Genomic DNA, 22303 nt, shown 5'->3' with positions numbered 1-22303 from the left:
TTGAGATGCAGAGATTCATGGATAGTTGGAGATGATTGATTGATCCAGAGTGGAATATGGGACACACTTACCATCTACAGAAGTTGAAACTCAGTGGGAGAGTGTGTCATTTGAAGCCTCATGCTTCTAATTAAAATGTATCAAGATAAAGTATGTGCAGTATTTACAATACGCCAGTAAATCTTAAGTAGGCATTTAAAAGATGAAGGCGACCAACTTGCAATATGAACCACACACACAGACATCTGTCAACACTCAGGACAAGGTCTTAATTTAAAACAGCAGCACTTTAAACACCTGCTGCTTTGTCAGTAAACTTTAAACAAAATCTTGGATGGAATACGATGAGCCTCCTAACATCCTCGCCCACGGCTGGTGAAGACCTAGAGCCTGCTCATCCTCGCTGGTCACCCAGACCGCCCTAAACAATCTGCCCTTCATGGACGGATCTTCTCTCTGGACGTCTGCCTTGAACCACAGCCATGCAGCAGATCTGACCTGATTAGTCGGGACTTAAAAGAGACAATATTAAGAGGAGTGAAACTAATGTGCAAGTCTCAACTCTGCCCTGGTCCAGAGCCAGATCTTAACCCTCTGTATCCTGCCAGTGGAGGTGTGAAGGACAAGGGCTCTAAATAAAAGGAAAGTTGAAAGAGGGAGGGCTGAGTTTTTAAAATTGTTGCCACCCCCCGTTCCCCCACTGGCCTCAACCAGTGTCCCAGGACTGACTGTCTCAGTGGAGTAATAGCAGGGCAGGAGATAAATAGACATGTCCACAGCACCTGGTAACAAGGGGGTGGAGCCAATGCTGCCTGGGAAACAGGATTTCTTGCATGCTCATTGGCTGTCAGGGTTTTTGCTGGTGTAGAGGGGAGATTTGGTGGGGGTATAAAGACCGGGCATTGTTTTGAAAGGTCTGTGACAGACAGACAGGGAGGCACCCTCTACCCACTCCCCTGAGGCGAAGGTCACAAACCCTCTCTGGTCTAACAACCAAGCTACAGTTTTGACACAGTGGATTGAATCCAAACTTTGACCACTGTAAAACTGAGTGTAGCTGGTCGAACCATGCCTGGAGTGAACCTGGACTTCCTCCCCGCCTCGCAGGCTCCGGAGGCGCTGGGCAGCCCCGACAGTGCTTGTGCCGAATCAGGCCTGGAGGAGGTGATCGGTGATCTGCTCGCTCAGGAGGAGGCTGAGATAGAAGGGGAGCAGTTTTGCCAAAGGGACTTTGAATTGACGCTGCGATGTGCCGTTGGGGAGATCCACACTGACCTGCAGGCTTTTGGGAAGCGAGTGAATGGCCGTCTGGAGGAAGCAGCCGCTCAGGTGACTCCTCTGGCTGAGGCCATTGTCAGGCTGCAGGAGGAGAACCTGAGGCTGAGGGTTCAGCAAGAAATGCTGGTGACTCAAGTGGAGTCCCTGTGCCGGGTGATGGGGCTACCTGATCCCCCGCTCCATGAACTGTCTGGCAGAGAAAGCCTGCCTTCTGTTCTCTGTGAAATCCAAACTTCATCCAGTGATCCTCTGGCTTGCACTACGCAGGATACCTCATTTGAAGCACCACTTGATACTTCCTCTTGCACTCCCAGAGATTCTCCGTCCAGTGCACCCCAGGACCCTCCAACCAGCCCTCTTCAGGACACTCAATCAGGCATAACCCAAGAAAATATATCTTGCCCCCGAGACTCTGCAGAGAAGAGCATACCTCAGAATTCAGAGCCTTCACCAATTTCTCACCCACCCACCTTTGCAAGCCGTCGTTCCCTCTCTGCTCCTTCTCTGATGGCCAACATTTCATGTCACGACTGTAAGGTACTGTTCTCTGTTCATGGTCATGATCATGACCTCTTTTAATCCAGATAAATCTTTTGTTCTAGTGATGATATTACCTTCAAATCAGTTGACTATGAACTGTGAGTGACGAGATGCTCACTCACCCCTTCATATGTTCTTTCACAGTTTTCCATTGGTTTCAATCTTGCATTATGTCCTCGTTTAATTTTTCAAAAAGCTCAGCTGTCAATCACATTGTGTTTATGTGAGGGTCTTCCCTTCAGTAAGTCACAGAGATATTTCAATCCTGCAGCAGCATGTGTTTCTGATTGTCTCCTGGCAAGCACTTACTTCTGTGTGTCTGCATACAAGTGTTACGTCGGGTGGCTACACATCCCGGTGGAGGGAAAAAAATACCACAGCTCAACAGTAACTGTGGCCCTAGCCTATATTTTACCACCCCTGATATTAGCTTTGGCAGGAATGTGAACTTAGCATGAGGGTTTTTTCCGAAACGGAGCCATAAATGAAAAGGTTTTTACTTGTCTGGCCTCAGAACAAGAAAAGGGATTTAAGGTCTTACGTTTCTGTTATAGAGATCAATGCACATGCTCTCATCTGTAGGATTGTTTGCTTTTCCATGTGTGTGCTCTGGTGACATTCGGAGGGATAATGAGTATTTGTAGCATTATCTTCAGTTATTCCACTGGTTAGAGTTCATATTCCTGTCTAATCCTTCAACTACAGCTGCGTCTGTCCATCAGCTACTCTGGTAAAAGCCACTGACCTCTCTTCATCGACTGTGATAATGAGGAGTGATCCTATTGGATCACTTTTACCTTTTGTCTTTTTGCTGTATTAGCTCTTTCTCTCCTGACATCTATTAATCCATAATGTATCCTTCCACCAGGTTTCATGGAAATCCATCCAATAGATTTTGCCTATGTCTACTAACTACAAAAGGCAGACCGACATAACCTCCTTGACACAAGAGCTTTATTTTGTCAGTGATATTCTGAATTGGAGTTAAACACAACTGGAGCACTATGGTTAACTGGGAGTTTCTCACCCCACACACATTCCCCGGTTCCCTCCCGACTTGCATCCCTTGTTTGGCTGTGTTGTTTCCCAAAACATTCCTGGTCGGTCAAGTGTCTCTCAGTCCAGTCTGTCCCATGGGTCAGATGCCTGTGTCCAGAAAGGCCTTAAACCGGGGGCCACCCATGATCCCACAGCTCTGTGGATGTGCCGGGCAGCATCCCTCCCTGGCGGGACCTGTCCTGGCCCGGGGGCCAGCAGGGAGGAGGGTCGACAGGGTAGATGGTGTGGATATGGACGGGGCCAGCTGTCTGAGCTATATCTGGAGTGGTGTTTTCTCTAGGATTTATAGTCACTCGGAATAAGCAGGGTAAACCGTTTTACGGAAACATAATGTTCTCATGGTGCTCTACGTCGTCTTTACTCCTGCTCGCATGCTCACCAGCCCCTATGTGGTGCACATACCAGAGAGGATGGCGCCGAATGTTTTCCCCTCAGAGTTTATATCTGCTAATGCATTGTGCCCGTCTTGCAGCTGCAGCGGTGTACCAAACCTGTCACATAAAGTCGTGGTTCGCAGCGGCTCCGTATCACTTAGTCCCCGTGTCAGTCGCACTCCATGCACTGAGTGCACAGTAACTTGGCAGCGTTCCTCTTGCTCTCATTTGTTCGCCGCGTCGCTTGAAGGCTGGAAGGTGGAGGGGATGGAAGAAATGATGAGATGTGGGGAACGAGCAGTCTTAGTACAGAAAGAGATTACTAGAAGGGAGGAAAGACGTGAACTCAGACCTATTATGGCTGCAGTGTGTTTCAACCTTAAATTCTCTTGTGCCTATTAGTCATATATGTCAGCAAGCATCAATAGTGTTTTCGTTTTTTTTAATCCCCCTCCTGGTTTCATAAATATGAAACTTCGATTCTGGAGGGCTAAGATGACAATGCAGTGTTTATATTTTAAGATGAATACACAGGGTTCCTCCAAAATCTGTGTCCTCCTGACTGTCTGCGTATGTATTCTCTCGCTCACGATGTGTGTGTGGGTGTGTGTTTTGTGCAGATCGAGACGGAGCCGGTTATGGCCTCTGAGCCGGTGTTTTCATCTGGACCGTCTGTCCAGGTGCCGTGTCAGGTCCCAGCCATCCCCAACGGCTCCAGCGCTCAGGCCAAACCCGCCGAGCGCTCCGGAAAGCTGACAGACGAACAGCTGGCTGCCATCGAGGATGAAGAGCTCCTTGACAAAATGGTACTTCACGCCCAATTCTGGATGATTTACATTTAAAAGCGCCTCTTTGTAACGACTACAGCAGCCTCCGTCGTGCAGAATGTTTGTGTATCGACACTAAATCTCAGCAGCTATGTGAGGGTTTATTTGTAAAAGTCCCAGCTCAGTGTTTCGTGTGTGTATGCACAATGTTAGAATTGATTACATAAATGCATCCCTGCCACTTTGCCTCTTTGTGGGGAATGACCGCTCATTGTTTCTGTTTGTGTGTGTGCGTACGCGCTTGCATGCTTATTTTTTTCCCCTCCACAGCTCGATGAGTCAAAAGACTTTGAGGAGAGGAAGATGATCCGTGCAGCCATGCGGGACCTCCGCAAGAGAAAGAGAGGTAACTTTATAAAGAAACAAAGATATCTGACACCAACCACATGCCTTTTTTAATCTGTTTTATTTGACCAAATTTAAACGACCCATTCTGCCCTCAGAGGCCATGCTGGGATGCACTCAGGAGGAAATAGGTAGGGCAAGTTGGTGTGCGGTGTGCATAGACTACTGATACTTGCCTGCGTTTTGACTTTTGATGAGCACCATCCTGTCCCTGTCAGACCACTAGCATTTGTACTCCGTGTATCTCTGCAGTGGGTGATGTGTTTGACATGTTTTGTTGAATGTGCATGAATCCTGTTCATCAGTGTGCCTCAACTGACGTCAACACACTCAACTCTACCACGTTGAGTGTGTTGACGTCTTGCAGTGAGAACTCGCCACGTGGTTTCACCAGCTGTCTGCACTGAGCTGACAGTTAAACCTCCCGAGTCCCAGATCTGAGGCTACGCTGTTTGTAGTATAGTGTAGTATAATATAGTATAGTTTGGTGTAGTATAGTACAGTATGGTATTGTACAGTATGCTACAATAAAGTACAGTACGCTACAATAAAGTACAGTATGGTATTGTACAGTATACTTCAATAAAGTACAGTATGGTATAGAAGAGTACTGTTGGATATAGTGTAATACAGAGGCTGCTGTTGCTCAGGAGGTAGAGAGGGTCCTCCACTAACCAGTAGGTGGTTCGATCCCCGGCTACTCCAGGCTGTAGCCCATTGAAATCCAAATTTTCCCGTCAGGTGCACCAGCGTGATAGAAAAAGTGCAGCACATAGTAGTATTGTGTGAATGTGACTTGAGTGAAGTCATTCTGGGCCTAGCTCAACATGAACTTGATCCGTGTTGTTTGTGCGTTACACATCACTTGAAAGCTTTGGCTCAGCAGTGAGTCTCCCACCTCTGTCTGTGTGTGTGTGTTTGTGTGTTTTTCTTTTGTGATTGTGAGTTCTGACAAATTTTACAGTACTGTGGAAAGAATCCTGAAATGTATCGCCTCAAGTTTGGCAGCCCTGTTTGAATCCATCTTTGTGGCAGTCAGTGGAGGTGCTGTCAGTTTGTTTAGGACCTCGTGTCCTCCTCCTCCTCTTCTTTTTCCACTGACATCATCGCTCCACTTTCCCATCCAAACGTCCATCCCTCCTCGCCTCTAACCTCTTTTTTTCTCCTCCACCTCAGACCAAAGAGAGAAGGAGCGCGAGACCCGTCTGCAAGACCTCCGGCAGCAGAGAGAGGAGCGTTCACAGAAAGGTCGCGCCGGGGTCGGAGCAGGAGAGATGGTGATGAGGAAGGTGGAGAAGTCTGCAGATGGCTCCACTCTGAGTCAAGTCACCAAGACGAACCGCTTTGCCCAGTCTGGTACTTTGTTCTTTCATTTCTTCATCCTCCCAAGTCACAGTTGAACAATGTGGGAGAGAAAACAGACAGAATGTAAAGTAAAAATACAATGATAATGTTAAAATGACTCCAACCTTGTGTGTGTGTGTCAGATGATGGGAGCAGGTTGTCTCGCAGCACTGTCATGGAGGCCAGTTATGTGCAGAAAACAGACAGTGAGTCATTCCTTCATTTTGGTTCATATAATCATCTCATGTTATCGTGTGTTTATTTATCGTGACACAATCTGTCTTCATCTCAGGAGGGACGGTCCAGTCAAAATCATACAGCTTCTCGTCTTCCTCTTCCTCTTCCTCCTCTAACACAAGCAAAAAAGTGGGCAGGTGGGTCTCGAAACATCAGCGACATAATTGCTCAAAATGTAAAATGCAAGCACCTTCACAAATTCAATTGTTGTTCATGACCTCCTCTCAGTGTCTTCGACCGCGAGGATGACACATCGGCTCGGAGCGGCAGCGGCGGTTTGGCCGCCGTGGAGCGACGGCAGGCGGAGAAACGCAAGGAGCTGATGAGGGCACAGACTCTGCCCAAGACTTCTGCCATGCAGGCCCGCAAAGCCATGATAGAGAAGCTGGAGAAGGAGGGAGGCGGGTAAGGATAAACAGAGAGGTAGCGATACCAAGGAAAGGAAAAGGAGCAGATCAAAGCATGTAAATATTAACACAGACCTGACTTTTCTTACAGTCCGGGAAACCAGGCGATCGCCAAGGTAAACAAGGTGCAGCGTTCCACCAGCTTCGGTGTGCCCAACGCAAACTCCATCAAGCAGATGCTGCTCGACTGGTGCCGTGCCAAGACGCGCTCATATGAGGTTAGCCATCTCCCCACAGCAACCGGCCGCGTGTTGGGCTTTTTGTTGATGTCAGCCAACGACGCCGGAGCTGAGCCTGAAGAAGATGAGATAATGTTTTCCTGCTTTGTAAATGTTTCCATTACTGATCTATCAACGCCGTCTTGTCCATTCTGTATGTCTTCTCCCTCAGCACGTGAATATTCAGAACTTTTCATCCAGCTGGAGTAACGGCATGGCGTTCTGTGCCCTCGTGCACAATTTCTTCCCCGATGCCTTTGACTACGACTCGCTGAGCCCCAGCAACCGCAGGCAAAACTTTGAGGTGGCCTTCGACGCTGCAGAGTGAGTACGGTTTACAGACGTGTTTGTTCCCGTCACATGTGCACTAACCAGAGAGTTTTGGATGTTCAGTTTTTACTGCAAATGAGAGCCGCAGCGGATTTTGTTGGGGAAACCGACTTAATTTTTGTGGAGAAGAGCGGGGACATTTTTTGAAGAATATGCAGAGAAAGAAGCTCGTGCCGGCTTCGTTTTTCCTCCATGGATTGAAGATATCAACGTTATTGTCCAACAGGGCTGTCGTGGTGTGAACGCACAATGAAACTCAACAAAAACAGTCCAAGCCAGTTTTTATGGTGGTTTTCATTGTGCTGTGCAGAATTTCCCATCATTCTTTCATTTCTCTTTAAAATCCACAAATAGCTTTTACTCAATGTTCCTCTATACCAACTTTTACTTGAGCTAGACGTTCAGAGACGAACCCGGAACCACGTGGACGCTCCTCGACTCATGTCTGTGGGTTAACTCTGTCTCCCAGGTGTCTCGCAGGTGTATCACATGCCCCGAGAGGCTGAGTGGGCCTCATTACCACACTAATAACTCCACCTCTAAACCTCCACTCGCCATCTGTCCACGTCTGCTCTAAACCAGAGACCCATGAGCAAAAACCATCCCTCAAACAACCACCAGGTTATAACCACGGAAGAGCTGTCGCTCCATCCCTCTTTTCTTTATTCCTAATATCTCTACTCTACTCTTCTCTTCTCGTTGTCATCCCTCCTGCATCACGGCATTCTCACTTGTGATGCCCCCCCCTCCCCCACCACCACTCACACTGTTTGTGTGTTCACTTGCTCCCAGTAGGATGACGCCCATGCTGGTGTTATTAGTTGTGATTTATGTTCTCATCACTGGACCGTCACCCAACCACAGCCCCTGTTTGCCCACATTTGTGTTGTTGCACTCTCACATCACTCACCTCCCCCGACCCTGCAACAGTTTGCTGTTATCTGGAATCCCAACGCACACACACACACACACACACTCGTTCACAGACACTCCATCCTCTGCACCAGTGTGTTTCTTTAGAGTCACCATAGGGTTGTTGAATCTTGTGTTTAAATGCAGAAAACTTGTTGTTTTTTTCGTTGGATCTTCAGCGTAGTTGTATTGAAATTGTCTCTTGTCCTCCAGCACAGAAAAAAACAACAACAAACAAAAAGGCTGAATGAGCATCGCCTGGCGCTCGTTTAACTTTTTGTTTTGACTTGTGTGTGTGTGTATGACTGTGTTTGTGCCACGTACTGTATAGACGATGTTCATGAAGCATGTCAACTCATGGATATATTTGTGAACACAGAGAATGTAATGTCATTGTTTCTTTTTGTGTCCTTTCTCTCTCCCTCTGTCGTCTCACCATGAACTTTTTACATTTGGCTGCTCACTGCTTTATCTGTTGTTTTTCTCTGCTCCTCCTTCCTTCTTTCCTTCCTTTCTTTCTTTATTTTCCTACACTTTGTCCACTATCTCTCTCCTGTTCCTTTTGTCTCTTTTATCTGTACTTCTATCTTGATCCCTCCTGTCCTCTTCTTTGTGTCTCTCTGTTTGTGTCTTCCTTTCCTTCCTCTCTCCTCTCTCCATCCTCCACCCTCCCCCTTTTTTATCTCACCCCTCCCGGGCGTGGGCGCAGGAAACTAGTGGACTGTCCTCAGCTGTTGGATGTGGACGACATGGTGAAGATGCGAGAGCCGGATTGGAAATGTGTGTACACGTACCTGCAGGAGTTCTACAGAGGTCTGGTGACGAAGGGCCTGGTTAAAACCAAAAACTCATCCTAGAGTCGCACCCCGCCTAAAACTGAACCCATGGTGAGAGAGGGGACGAATGTGCTGCGGAACCTCACTCTGGTTCTGACAGACGAAGTGTGCGAGAGAGTGTGTGTGTGTGTGTGTGAGAGGCGATGTATGTCAAACGTAGTAGTTTCAAAAGACCAATTTATTGGTTGATTTTGAATATTTGATCCTTCATGTTACTCTGAAGCCCCTGGCCTTTAAAGTACCAAACATGGTATGTTTGTGTGTCTGTGTGCATGTGTGTGTGCATTTCGGCCCAGCCAGGACGAGAGCCAGGAGCATCTGCAGCTCAGCACTTTAAAAGGATCTGCCGTATCACTGTGTTTCAACCACACGACTTAAGAAACAAAGCAGAGGATGGAATATTGTCCTTTTTTAACAAGAGTGAGGTCACAGGTGTTTATGCTCTCGGCTCGTAAAGCCTTTTAAAGAACGCTAAAGTGCGCAATGACCTATTTCCTCGAATAACAACACCGATTTTATATTGTTGACATTTCTTTTCTCATGCTTGGCCTTTGACCTTGAGTGGTTTCTGTCACTGGTCTCTTGGTTTGTGTAGACTGTCACGGACTGTTTACAGTGTAGGGAGATAACGCCACCCTGTGGTCACCCTCTGTGGGAATCACATGTGAGGTCTTTGTCCTTTAATGGGTTCATTGAAATACACAGTGACGGTGATATTTATTCCTAAAACGTTTTAGAGCTTTCCACTTTCAATATTTAATTTTGATAACAACACGACATGACTTTGTGTAACTCACCAAAGAACCGACAAAAACAATAAACACAAAAAGTATTTTATTTACTTTAATTGTTTATTTACTTAAACACTTGTTTCCATTTCATTCCCATTTTTTTTATATACAGAATTTATAGACTGTGCGCTCTGGGGTTTAATGTAAACAAAAGGATTGTAAAAAATGTGAACATTAATAGGGTGAGTGTTTGTGTGCTTGTGTGTACGTTTGTGTTTTTTTTTGACAAAACCATGGTGTTTTAGAAATGTGTGTCCCTCTCCCTCCTCCATCTGTGGTCCTCTCCCCTCTGTTCTACTCCCCTGTCTCACACTCACTGTCTCGTGTCCCTCTTCCTCAGGACATGGGTCAACTGCATGCCTCTGCTGGAAGTGGAGGACATGATGATCATGGGCAACAAACCCGACTCCAAGTGCGTCTTCACCTACGTTCAGTCTCTGGTCAACCACCTGCGCAGATACGAGATGTCCATGGGTCGGCCCTGTGACCTCTGTGTTCCTTGAGCGAGTGCTGTGCCCCCCCCACCTGATGGCCGTCTCCACTCTGGGCTGGGTCACAGAGTTTGTACATCTCCAATTGGACAAGTTGGGGATAATGTGTGTGTGTAAATACGTGTGTGTGTGTGTGTGTTTGAGTGTTTTTGTGTGTCGGTTTATCTATGTTGGCAGAGGTGACGTGTATTCAATCTTTCTGTTCCCCTCTGGACACACCTCCCTCACACTAGAGGGCGCTAAGGTTTTTATGAGTTAGACGACAACCTTTTAAAGCTTTAAAATGTTGAAAACCTTTTGTACTGAAACACACCTTTGTGTCAGGTGATATTTAACATACAGTAGCGGTGTCACTACGCTAGTGTACTTTAAAACACCAAGAGAAAAAAGAATATTTCATATTATATATATATATTTACAGTATATATAATATGTAATATTTATTATATATTTTTAACATTTACCATTTAAATTATTTTAAGTGACATGTTTCTCTGCTACACTTTTGTTATATTGGTCATTTGTTAGCATTGCTGTTTGTTATTCCACTGAAGAAGAAAAATACACCCAGTCCAAGATACAATGCATTATTTGGTTTTCATTTTGGTACTTTTAAACTTTGACCAAAGTCTGGTTGCTTGAAGTATTTTAATTATTGTTATTATTCTTACGTTGCCATAACCAATTATCATAGAACTATTTAATGCATGAGCACCGGGGTGTTTTCTCTTCTTTGTTCTAACGGATCCAACATTGTCTTGCTGTTGTGTTTGAGTTCAGTGCCGAGTTTTCGTACATTTCTGAACTCTGTAGTGCTACTGAGAACGTGTTTAGGTTTTTTGAACATTTCGTCCCTCCTGTACTGTACCATCATCAGATTCTAAATACTCGCAGTTCAACATGTTTATTTAATTTAATTGAAGAAGACGGTAGGAGTGGGTTTCAAGCTGATATCATAGAACTGAACTGTTACTCGATGTTTCATTCTGCTCGGCTGGCAGCGTGTGGAACTGTCGTTTCCATCATCTACCAGCATCACTGCCACACTTAACCCAACACATTCACACTCAGCTCGTTCAGAGGGCTCCTTATTTATGCTTGGATAGATTTTTTTTATATATATATCATTTTAAAATGTTTGTTAGTGTGTACATTTCACTTTAAATAAATGGTTTTAAGTGAGGACAGTAATCTGAAGCTATGACCATGTTTTGTGAAACTATATTGGCGTCACTTTTTGGTTCACAGGCCTGATGAAAGCCGGCTTTCAATTTCAACACGAGTACTGAACTTTTCACGACCTGAAGCCAAGGATTTTTAATCTGCTTGTAAAATAAATGTTCCTTTTTGAGAAGAAATTTGGTTTCATAGTTGATTTTGGTTCAATTTTATTTCAGTAGATTTAAAGAAATGGGTTTTTTCCAACTGAAAAAAAAAATGACCTACCACCGAGCAGTGAGCGTTGTATATAAAGAGCTTCAACACTTTATAATTTCATGTTTCTGTGCACTACAGTTAAATGTGAATGAACGATTAAACCAATTTGAGAAATTAAAGTGTTTGTGGGGGATTATTGCTCTGAATATCTCGTTAAATAGGCTGACAACCTTTCCCGCCTCGGACTGGCCTCAGCTTTCTGCTGTATAAAAAATAGATGAATTGGCTTGTAAAATATTTAAGTTTCCCCACACCTATTTATTCCAATGAAGTGTCACATCTGTATTCATACCTATCAGAAATTGAGAACCTTTAGAAATATACACCGTCCACAAAAAACCCCAGAGATGATTATTTTTCTCACATTTCTTTATTTTCTTCTTTTGCCAACCTTTATTAGAATCCTCTTGTGTGCATCGGTCCAACCCACCTGAACATGTAGCATCAACCTCAGGCCACTGACAATTTTCAGCCTGAAGCTTCATTCAGTTTCACGGCGGGTCGGAAGCAATCAAACACACAAGAGAACTCGAGAGAGATGAAACACAATGAACAAAAAACTAAACATAACAAGCACACTTCCAGTCTGTGTGGAGAGTAACTCACTAAGCGTCTGTGGTGTTTCTATCACTACAGACACAGCAAGAACAATATGTGCAAATTCAGACTGTGGACCTTTAAAGGCCTTTTGCTGATGCTAAGATTGTGTCCTTCCCCGAGGGCTGATCCATGATCCGCTGGCCACTGCCTTCACAAGTGAAACATTTCTGCGGTGACCAACTGATCGTGGAGCAGATCTGGGGAAGAGTGGTTCTGTTACATTCCTACTTTTGGTCACTCAGGATGGGTTATAGGTCAGTGTGCTCGACTTTTGTGTTGCTCTCTGAGGAGGCGTTCTCAGTGGCGGGTTTATCAGCCTGCTCCTCTTTGAACGGGCTGTCTTTGGCGGGGGAGAAGCGAAACTCCTCCGGCACCTCGTCCTCGGGTTGAGCCTTCTTGTAGAATCCCAGTTCCACCAGCAGCTCGTTAATCTCGGAGCGGGTCATGTCGGAGAGGGCGATCCGCTGTGGAGGAAACCGGGAGAATGATAAGTCCGCTGTAAATGAACTTTTTGTCACCGTTAGTGCTGCATGAACATATATAGTACAATAAACATGGTGTCAGTGCATCATGTGATTGTGAATTCCTCTAATAAGGAGTATAAAATGAGATTGTATATTAAAGATTAAATAAAATAAACATTTTAATGTAAAAGTTGTGGGATGTTGTTGATGAACTCACGATAAATCACCACATGATGCTACATCCTCTCAGCTCTGCAGAGCGCTTTAGTGTCTTTTAGCTTTCTGTTCTGGTTCACTCTCAACTACTCTCATCAACTACAGAGCCAGATATTTCCTCCAGGAACTGTTTAAGACCAAACCAGAGCTAAACAATAGTGAATAGTATGCCTCTAGATGAAAACTCTTATCTGAAAAGAGACATTCAAGCATTTTGACCATTAATAGAGGTGATGGCACATGTGGATCATTTTCTGCCTCCAGGTCAGGTGGATTAATTCAGCTTTGAAATTACATTATTCTTCTTTTAGTTCAATATTCTGATACAATAGTCTTATCTTATTTCATTTGTGGAAAATAATCAAGTTTCTGCAAAACCTATAACCCCTCCAAAAAAATATGATTTCATAGAAACAATAGTTTACATTTTAACACAGGGGTTTTCTTCTAAATACAACAAAAATGTAAACAACACTTACATCCAGCTCTTCAAAGTAGTGGTTCAGGAGGACAAGCTCAGGGTCGGCCCCAGGAATGTGCTTCATCACCAGGTTATGGCTGAGAGGGTCATGGTCAAGGATGGGCCCACAGACAAAAAATGCTGGATAACCATTCAATCAACAGACATTTAAGACCAAGTAGCAGCGATGAATGGAAGGATACTAAAGAGGAATATCCTGGTTCACAAAGGCTTTGACCTGCAGACAGAGAGGGGGGGGGGGGAGAGATTAAGGGTTGTTTCACTCAGGGCTGGTTTCAGTGGCAGATCTGTCTGGGATTATGTGAAACACGAGATGTAAAAATGTCTCTCTGACAGCAAACACTTTGAGAGACGGGGATTAAGCTTCAGGCTGCATCCGACACTGGCTGTTTTCTGTTTGTTCCTGTTGGTGACATAACACAGGGGAACTTACCTCCCTGAGCCGGTTCAGCTGTCATCCACCACATGACTGCAGAGAGAAAAGACATCATTACACCCGTGAGTCATATTTAGAAAATAAGGCATCACCTGAAGTAAGAAAATGATTATTGAACCGACATGTTGTGGCTTCTGGGATCTGTCCATCAGCATTTTCCCCTTTATAGCAGCTCATTTGGATTAAACTCATGTTTGCACCGTGCTCAGGATAGAGCAGGCCTAATACATTTATGCAGGAATTTGAGCCTTAGGTGTAGAGTGGCAGGTTTTCATGAACACTACAAAGGCAGCAGATAGCATGTCTTTCCCTTGTCAGTGATGCTGGCATGTTGGTGACTGGGTGACACCCTGAGGGACCACTGCATGCTTTCTCACCAAAAAAAGAGGGGTTGAGTTTCAGAAACTTTTGTGCAACCTCCTAAAAACCCACCAGAGCGAATTTTACACCTTGAATAGACACCACACCAGTTTATAGACATTTGTTTAATATAATAATCACAATAAGACTGGAATTTGTGCTGTGTGGCATATTCAGACGGAGAAGCACTAAGGTTACCACAGCACCATCCGCTTCCACATTAGAGGCACTGAAGCATGCGCCCAACACAAACATTTAAGGGGGAAAAACACGCATGATTCGCACGATCGATGTAAACCTGTGCCAGGCCTCACTGTGCATGTGTCCCAGCCTGCCTGCATGTATTCAGGGAAATAGGAAGGAGGATGAACGTACCTCCACCCTCGCTTTAGCCAGTCCGTCCAGCTTCTTCACATCCACGCCATGGGCCGAGGACAACTGGAGGAGAGTTGCCAACACGAGCAGCCACGTCATCTCGAGCTCGGTTCAGCTCCTGCACCACGTCTCTTACGTCTTTCTTCACGACCCAGGACCTGTGGATGTGTGACGGGCACGGAGCAAGAGGAGGAGGAGCAGGAGGAGCAGGAGGAGGAGGGGGAGAGGTGATGCGCTCTTATGTCACGTCCGGATCTCTCGCCACGTCAAACACTTCTCCCGGGGGGGGGGGAGAGAGAGAGAGAGAGAGAGAGAGAATTTAAAGATTTAATCGTTGTTAAATGTCAAAATATATTGTTCTTATTCATGTTATAATAATAAGAATGATACGAATAAGAAAAACTGTTATTATGTTTAATGTGGGGCATTGTTTTGAATTCTGCGACTCATTCCGATCTGTGTTTTACACATCAGATCAACATATTGATGTTTTCCAACCACACCAGGAGAAAGAATAGAGGCATCAAACTCAGAGGAGACATGGCTCAGTTTTAATGTCCTTTTTTGTGCTAATGAAGAAAATTGCCTGCCTGAGTTTGATGATCTAGGACAAGTCCCTTTGTAATCTGGGACACTTGTATTAAACTTTTAAAAAAAGCCTAAATCACCCTGTTCTATGAATGTCAAGTTCAATGTTGCCAATTTTTCAAAAGCTTTATACAAAAAGGACAGCAAGCTCAATAAGAAAATGTATATTATTCATAGAAATGTCACTAATTCATATAAATAATACATGTAAAAGTCATATTTTAATGAAACCATTATTTGATTTAAAAATGTCTATTAAAGGGCTATCACATCATATGCTACATCTCTTTAGTTTATCTTTTTTTTTACTTCAGGAAGTCCCTTGATGTATATTTTCCCCATTTAGAGAGAACCTAAATGTCTGTCCCATATGAGACAACGCATGCTGTCCCACATTAACGATCATATTAGATGAAGTAGGACAACTCAATTTTGTATGAACAGGAAATAAACAGACTGGAGCTTGAGGTGTCCCACATTCCCCAATGTCCCAGATCACCCGAATTCACCTTATAAGCTACCTCTTACCAGTAATTGGATAAAAACCGCTTCTTTGGAAGTTGCGTTTATGCATTTGTTCACTATTTGCTTTCTATATATTATATACTCTCACTTTATTATATACCAGTTCTAGAAAAGTCTCACTTTTGATTATAAATTATAAAAAACTAACTATAAATATATAGTTTGTTCCAGTCATTGTACACTACATATACTACAGATATGCATTCAAGGGAACAGTGTGAATGTATAGTTTCATCACTTACTTCATTTATTCCAATGTGCATATTGAGATTAGTTAATAGATCTTCTTTTGTGTTGACCCAGTTGTTGCCTGTATGCCCCTCTGGGGTCGAGAGCAGAGATCCTTAGAATCAGAATTAGTAGTTTTCTTGTTTCTAATGGATCAATATAACTAATTTATGATCTGAACTCCAGTCGCAGCTGGTGCTCCTTTTCTTTGTAAACCTGTCAGCTACAGGGTGTGTGTGCACGGTGCAGGAAACATTCACAGCATCCTGCAGTGTTTCATTTACTTCTGTGTATCACCAGTAGCTTCAGGAAAACCCTCTTTTTCATTACATTTGCTGTAATACACAGCGAGCGGCACACACACTGGGATACAGTTTTGTCTGTTTAGTTTTATAAAGGCCGAAAGCATTAAAGAGGTCATGGAGAGTGACGAGGTGCCCTCGGGTGTTGCCACGGCAACATGCTCTGGCTCGGTGTAGAGGTGCTTTAGCTTCTGGACATAAAGTGATGTCAAACAACAACAAAGGTGGTAAATTGCTATGTTTTTCATTTGATATTTATAAGTGTCCTGAAAATATAACAACTGGGATATAAATAATCAGCTTTTATCAGAATATATTACATTAAGTAATGGACCCCCAGACACATGACAAGGTAGTAGGTTTTTTTGTGTCTCTTTATGGTTGTTTGTGTCTCCTTTGGATCAGCTTGCTTCTCTTTGTGTTCTGACCTTTCACTGAGCTCTATGGCGTTCAAACAAGAATCATTAACAGTCACTTCATAGAGAGGCCCAGGAAGCTGAGAGCTCAGCGGGCCACTTGCATTTATGGCAGTAGTTAACCCACTCGGTCATTCATCCGTGGGATGGTTGACTAAATTTAATTTGTGTACTAAGTAAATGTTATTAAAAAGGGTTATTCAATAGATGCAGGTGCTTTTATTTATTTATTTTCGGTTGGCAGGGTTTGGTTTTGACCGAATACATGTTCTTGGGATTACATAATCAGATTAGAAATAAATATACAATCAACCCAGATTATATCTACATGTAATCCGCAATAGCCAGCATAAATAACAATAGTAAAACAAAAGTATTCAGATGTTATTATATTTTTGTAATCCAGTGGTTTAATTTACTAATTACAAATAAATTGCCACGTAATATATATTCTGTAACTGTACAAATGAAAATAAGAGGCTTTATTAAAATATTAAATATACATATAAATTAATGTTAACTTAATAATATACAAATATAACCAACATATACACGCACATACAGGTATGCAGCTATCCTTATTAGGACTTTGTAGTGACTCTTATTTATATATACGTATACAATATTTAAAGTGTTCTATGTAATTAGAAGGTGAGGCTATTTAAACCTGGCAGCTGATCTCCAATTATACCACGTACTTCACCCTACTAACCACTTGGCGGCAGTAGTGTTTCATCATAGCTTTAAACCACATAGAACAGCTGTTCACTTTGAAATCTACAGTTTAATTCATCCAGTCTTATGCTTGATGAAGACACATAATTTGATAAAATCGTGGAGGAAACAAATGTAAACAATGGTGGAGTGTGGCGCTTTGATCTGTTCTTTGATCGCAGTGAACGGCCGCCATGTTGGTGTGTCTAGGTGTGCGGGGTCTATGTGTTCCAGCTCTGCCTGCTGAGTGGAATCCTCAGCACTGCCTCTCACGGTCAGTCCCGGCTGCTCGCTTCACGGAAGCGCTTTGGACGCGGCGTTCAATCCGAAGGACCCACTGCAGCCCGTGTCTTTGAACGCACCAGGAGACGTTAGGGTGTTCCAGTGAGATGTAAACGTCTGCCCGGTGCATCTGTCTCCTGCTTCTCTGCTGCACCAACCTGCCCCGGATCTCTGTCACATCTCCCCGCTGAGGAAGGCAGGGAGCAAGGAAGGGAGGGGGGAAGGAGGGAGAGAGAGAGAGAGGGAGGAAGGAAGGCGCTGGGATGCCGATGGTTTCAACTGGGAGGCGACTGGAGAGGAAAGTTGTGCGTGTTTTCAGTTAATGGTACAGTCCCCATCGTGCACGGAGGCTCCGCGCTGACCGAGCTCCAGCTCTGCAGAAACCAGATCCACCTGCTGTTCACATCCTCAGCCCTGACCCACCAGCCCAGGTAAAGGTGATCACTCGTCCGCTGCACGCATGCGTTATTCTTAGCGTTTATCGGTGTGTGAATCGGGACAGCTCCCATCGATCATCGTGACAGCTTCAGCACAACACCCGACAGAAAGGTAAATCACGTTGTTGTTTACTGTTGTTGCAGCAGCTGTAAACATCCCTGACACATGATCCTCCTGCTGTGGATGGGTTTACACGAGCAGGGATGTTTGTACACAGTGTGTTACAGTGTTCGTTTGTAACATGAAACCACCATGATGAAGGATAGACACGTTTCTCACCTTTTTGTCTTTGCCAGAAACCATACTGATGATTCATATTCACATAGTCACACATTAGAACAAAAACACACACACACACACACACCGACACACACACACAACCACATGCCCGTACAGCCTGGCTTGTCACCAATGAGATTATATCTGATGAAAATGACCTTCATCCTCTCTTTTTCCAGCCAGGAATAAAATGATTGTCCTTGAAGAAGCTGGAGTGCAATGAGCCCATATATATGTCATACATTTATATGCTGTGGTCCTACTGTCCCAGTGCATAGATATGTACATGTACCGTGTATTCAATAAATACTGGTGTCTTCTGCCCCAGCTTGTATGCCACTGTTTACATAACAGACCGGGTCAGATATCATAGGACACATCCAGGCAAAAAGCGTCCCCTTGGTTGTCAGAGGTGGCTCCAGGCTCACCAGCTCATGCTGTAAATCTGTCATCTAACATACAGTGCAGAACAAATAACCACAAGAGCTTCACCCTCACGGTGCCATACATGTCCTTGCTCGGCAGTATTCAGATTCTCTGCTCATTGCAATGTCGCATGATCGATGCACAGAGAGAGGATTTAGCATCTCGTAGCGTTTTAAGTTAAATTCCCAATTGAATCTTGTAATTGTTATTTTATTTAATTGCAGAAACATTGATGTTCACTGCCCTAAACAGGTTTTCTCTGTTATTGCTGGAGTCACAACCTCTTCGGCTGTTGCAACTTCTGGCAGCTCTGTGGCGTGCGCACATCATTGTGGGTATTTCTTAAGTCCTATTTCGATGTGAAAAACCGGTAACAGGGCAGGAAGGAACATGTGGACTATTCAGTTTTTGAATTCACTTCTGCTTTCTACAGACAACGTCGGACTGAAAGTGTTTAGCTTCATTAGATGACACTGTGCAGTGTGTATGCATGGGAATTAATTGCTAAACTAGATGCTGCTCTAGCATCTGATAACCACAGGGTGACTGTTTGCCACCGAGAATGTTTCTGTTTGGCCGATTTATGTAATCGTTAATTGACAGAATCTGAAATGGCAACTTGCTGCATAATGTTGCAGCGCCGGCATTACGCTGTGGGTTGTCAGCACATGTTGAGACTGTAAAGCAGAATCATTTTAACGTCCCCTAGCCTCGGCTGTGACCTGATCAGGAAGACGAGGGACCTGGAGGAACCGTTTACAGCTGTGGAAGCAGTGTCATTTCTGTCCGGGTCATCATTAGTATCCCTGTCACAGGGGCATATGGCCCTGGAGGCCTCGGACACCAACACTCTGCTGGGCTGTAATTTGAACATTAAACACGGAAGAGGTGAATAGACTGTGATCAACACTGAGGCTGGAATCTCAACAGAATGCAGCCGCGCAGAGCTGTTGGTTTGAGATGAAAGAAAATCCAGTTTGAGGATTGTGGACGACTTCCCCTAAAGAGATGAGACGTGAAATATGAATGTGTCTCAGTAATCTGTGTTGTTAAACGCCTCCATCACAGGATCCAAGAAGGTTGGCTCCTGTCTGCTGCTGTTTGGGTTAAACTGCATCCTCCCTGGCTCTCACCCCTCAGGAGGGTGCATGTAAACACCATGACACACTGGTTATTATCAAATCAGTCCACTCTGTCCTCTGCGGACGTGAGAGGAATAAGAAGAGATTGTTGGCTTTAACTGTTCCTGCAAAGGCTAATTTTTGGCTCTCGCTCAGTCATATATTAAAAAAAATGCACTTTTGTCCACTTAACTGCACTTTGCTTAGGTTTCAGCATTCAGCAGATAAATATGTGTTATCACGCTCACAAAATCTTTCACACTGAATCTCCCTGTTCACAGCTATTGCATTTTACTCATACATGGACTGAAGATGCTCTCATGTTCACATCCTATATAATTGTCACGTTTCTTCCATGTTACTGAGCACGGAGGCAGCATATTATGTGGCCGATCCTGATCCACGTCTGGTTGTTGTGATGGAGGCACGTTGACGTCATTGACAGTGGCTGTGAGGTGGTTGGCTGAAGGAAACAATACAATGCATGTCGGAGGATGAGGAGGAGGAGTGTCACCTCAGAGCGCAGGGGGAAGAACCGAGCCAAGGAGAGGAGAAAATTTGAGGTCAGCTTAACGTGAAAGGAAAAATGCTGGAGAGGGGAAAACTGCACTGGAGGCGGGATGAGCGATTCAATTGGCGTGCAGCGGAGGTGGGTTTGATGGAACAACAGAGTCTGGGAGAAGATGGGGAGAGAGCGAGGATTATAGAAATGGGACGATGAGAGAGAGAGAGAGAGGAGACGGATTAAAGCTTGGAAAAATAGATAGTGCCAGAGGGAAGTGTGAGAGGATCAATTTAGAGACGTTCTGCGGAGAGACAGTGTTGTCACTGAATGGGCTGTCTCACTCAGCTCCCTCTCAGCTCATTTTGCACCAACACAAACCCATGTGTGGCCAAACCCAGTCCACACACACACACACATACAATCTAAACGCTAAGTGCTATATATGGACCCCAGGAAGACGTTATGCCGAGCCACCGTATTGGTGGCCGGAGAGCCGAGCGTGTTTCATAGCACATGTGAAGCATGGAGGCAGCTGTCAGCTCCACATGAAAGTCATGGCCTCCGTCTCTTCAAGGTCATAAGAAATAATGGTGAGAGAGCTCTGTTGTCTCTCTGTCCCTAACTTGTTAACTCTGTCTCCTCACCGACTAAATATATGTCCATATTGTACAGGACATGATTTCAGCGATAAAATATGATAAAGATTGGTGAAGGATGGGACTGTGCACAAGGTTAGTTTTACTCTTAGTCAAACAAAAAATAAGACATTGACATCACAATCATGCAAGACGCAGTCCCAAAACTTTACAAGTGTGTAGTTGAGGTCAAAGTCGAGCAGAGTTTGTAGATGGGTGCGGTGTGTAGCCCTGTAATGATGTAATGATGACATGTTGACGAGTGAGACAGTTTTTGTCTCGTTGAACTACAATGATCCAAATATCTTCTTTCATTTGATTTGTGATTCGGTTTTCGGTTTGAATTCCTAGTTTTCTATTTAGCTCCGTTAGATCTCAGCATTATCACTCAGCCACGTAATAGACAACCAATACAGGTTTGGGGGATTCTCGCAGATACTGATATTAGGAACTACAAAATGTAAAATTCTGATATATGGCTAAACGGAGGATTGATATTTTACATTTGAGCTATAAAATGTATCATGAATAATGTAAAGAAAAAGAAAACACAAATACAACAAAATACATACAACTTAAAGCATGAACATAAATGCATATCTTTTCTACATTGTTTATCCTCTGAGATAAACAGGAGCAACATCTATCAGGGATAAAGTCTTCATCCAGTCACTGAAGCAGTTGCCTTTTGTTTAAAAAACTTCACGCATTTTGCTTTTTCAAAATCCTCAGCTTGATATCTGTTGTGTTATCAGTCAGTCATAGGGGAAAGTAAAGTAGATTTTTATTCACAAGGTAGTTAGATGGATATTGAATCAGTCGGTTTATCTTCCTCCTCTATCCTCGCGGCTGTCGCTCTGATCTCTGCAGCTCCCTCTCTCTCTCTCTGTGTTGTTGTTTACTCTGTGTGTCGCTGCTCTGGACTGTGCAGCGGTTCCTCATTTCAGTGTACGGCAGGTGCTCTGAGCTGATATGAACTGACTGAGCATGTCCCTGGTAACTGGAGAATGGCTCAGGCGGAACTAGAGGAGATGATCCACCGTGTTCCCGGCTTTTTCTTCCCCCCGTCTCCACCAAAGCTCCATTCTAAAGCTCTATGGGTTGAGAACAGCAGGAGAATATGTCTCTTCGTGCCTCGTCCTCCTCTCCCAGTTGTTTGTCTGTTGTGTCTTTTTTCCCCAAACGTCTTCTCCTGTCTGTACATGCAGCTGCGTTCAAGGCCGAGTGACGACAGGTTAATTGAACAGTCACGATGGTGGGAGCCTGACTCACTCTGTTTTTCTGCTGGGTCGCTTGGATCTCACGACAGTCCGACACTCATCGGCTCTGTTGACTCGTCATTTTGGGACAGAGGCTGCTTGTTTTGCAGATTCAGTGGTAGAAATCCTCGCTGAGCCTTTTTTATTTGTTTTCTTTTTCACATTATATCATCATATCAGAGACTGTGATTCGACTATAATTGTAAATGTGTCCATGTGATGCTTCA

General features: G+C 44.3%; 2 protein-coding genes across 5 annotated transcripts in view; one reads left to right on the top strand and one right to left on the bottom strand.

Moving 5' to 3' along the window:
• Nucleotides 1-11545, top strand: part of smtnb (smoothelin b) — a 47900-nt gene extending 36355 nt beyond the window's left edge. For all 4 annotated transcript variants that reach the window (XM_053420272.1, XM_053420274.1, XM_053420276.1 and 1 more), the window contains 10 exons: nt 3872-4057; nt 4349-4424; nt 5600-5779; nt 5911-5973; nt 6060-6141; nt 6233-6409; nt 6503-6629; nt 6802-6953; nt 8581-8758; nt 9839-11545. In XM_053420272.1, coding sequence (XP_053276247.1) covers nt 3872-4057; nt 4349-4424; nt 5600-5779; nt 5911-5973; nt 6060-6141; nt 6233-6409; nt 6503-6629; nt 6802-6953; nt 8581-8728 — 1191 coding nt within the window. In that variant the 3' untranslated portion in view covers nt 8729-8758; nt 9839-11545. The remainder of the gene's footprint in view (nt 1-3871; nt 4058-4348; nt 4425-5599; nt 5780-5910; nt 5974-6059; nt 6142-6232; nt 6410-6502; nt 6630-6801; nt 6954-8580; nt 8759-9838) is intronic.
• A 232-nt stretch (nt 11546-11777) lies between these two features.
• On the bottom strand, nt 11778-14565 carry selenom (selenoprotein M). The gene is made up of 5 exons (XM_053420277.1): nt 14359-14565; nt 13621-13656; nt 13370-13404; nt 13186-13264; nt 11778-12490 (listed from the first exon to the last, which is right to left on the bottom strand). The coding sequence occupies exons 1-5, from the start codon at nt 14455-14457 to the stop codon at nt 12275-12277; spliced, it is 465 nt and encodes a 154-aa protein (XP_053276252.1). The 5' UTR covers nt 14458-14565; the 3' UTR covers nt 11778-12274.
• Nucleotides 14566-22303: the final 7738 nt, after the last annotated feature.

Source organism: Pleuronectes platessa, chromosome 4 (assembly GCF_947347685.1).
Source record: "Pleuronectes platessa chromosome 4, fPlePla1.1, whole genome shotgun sequence".
Lineage (NCBI taxonomy): Eukaryota > Metazoa > Chordata > Actinopteri > Pleuronectiformes > Pleuronectidae > Pleuronectes > Pleuronectes platessa.
The sequence above is the reverse complement of the archived record's forward strand: the minus strand, read 5'-3'. Positions and strand labels throughout refer to the sequence as shown.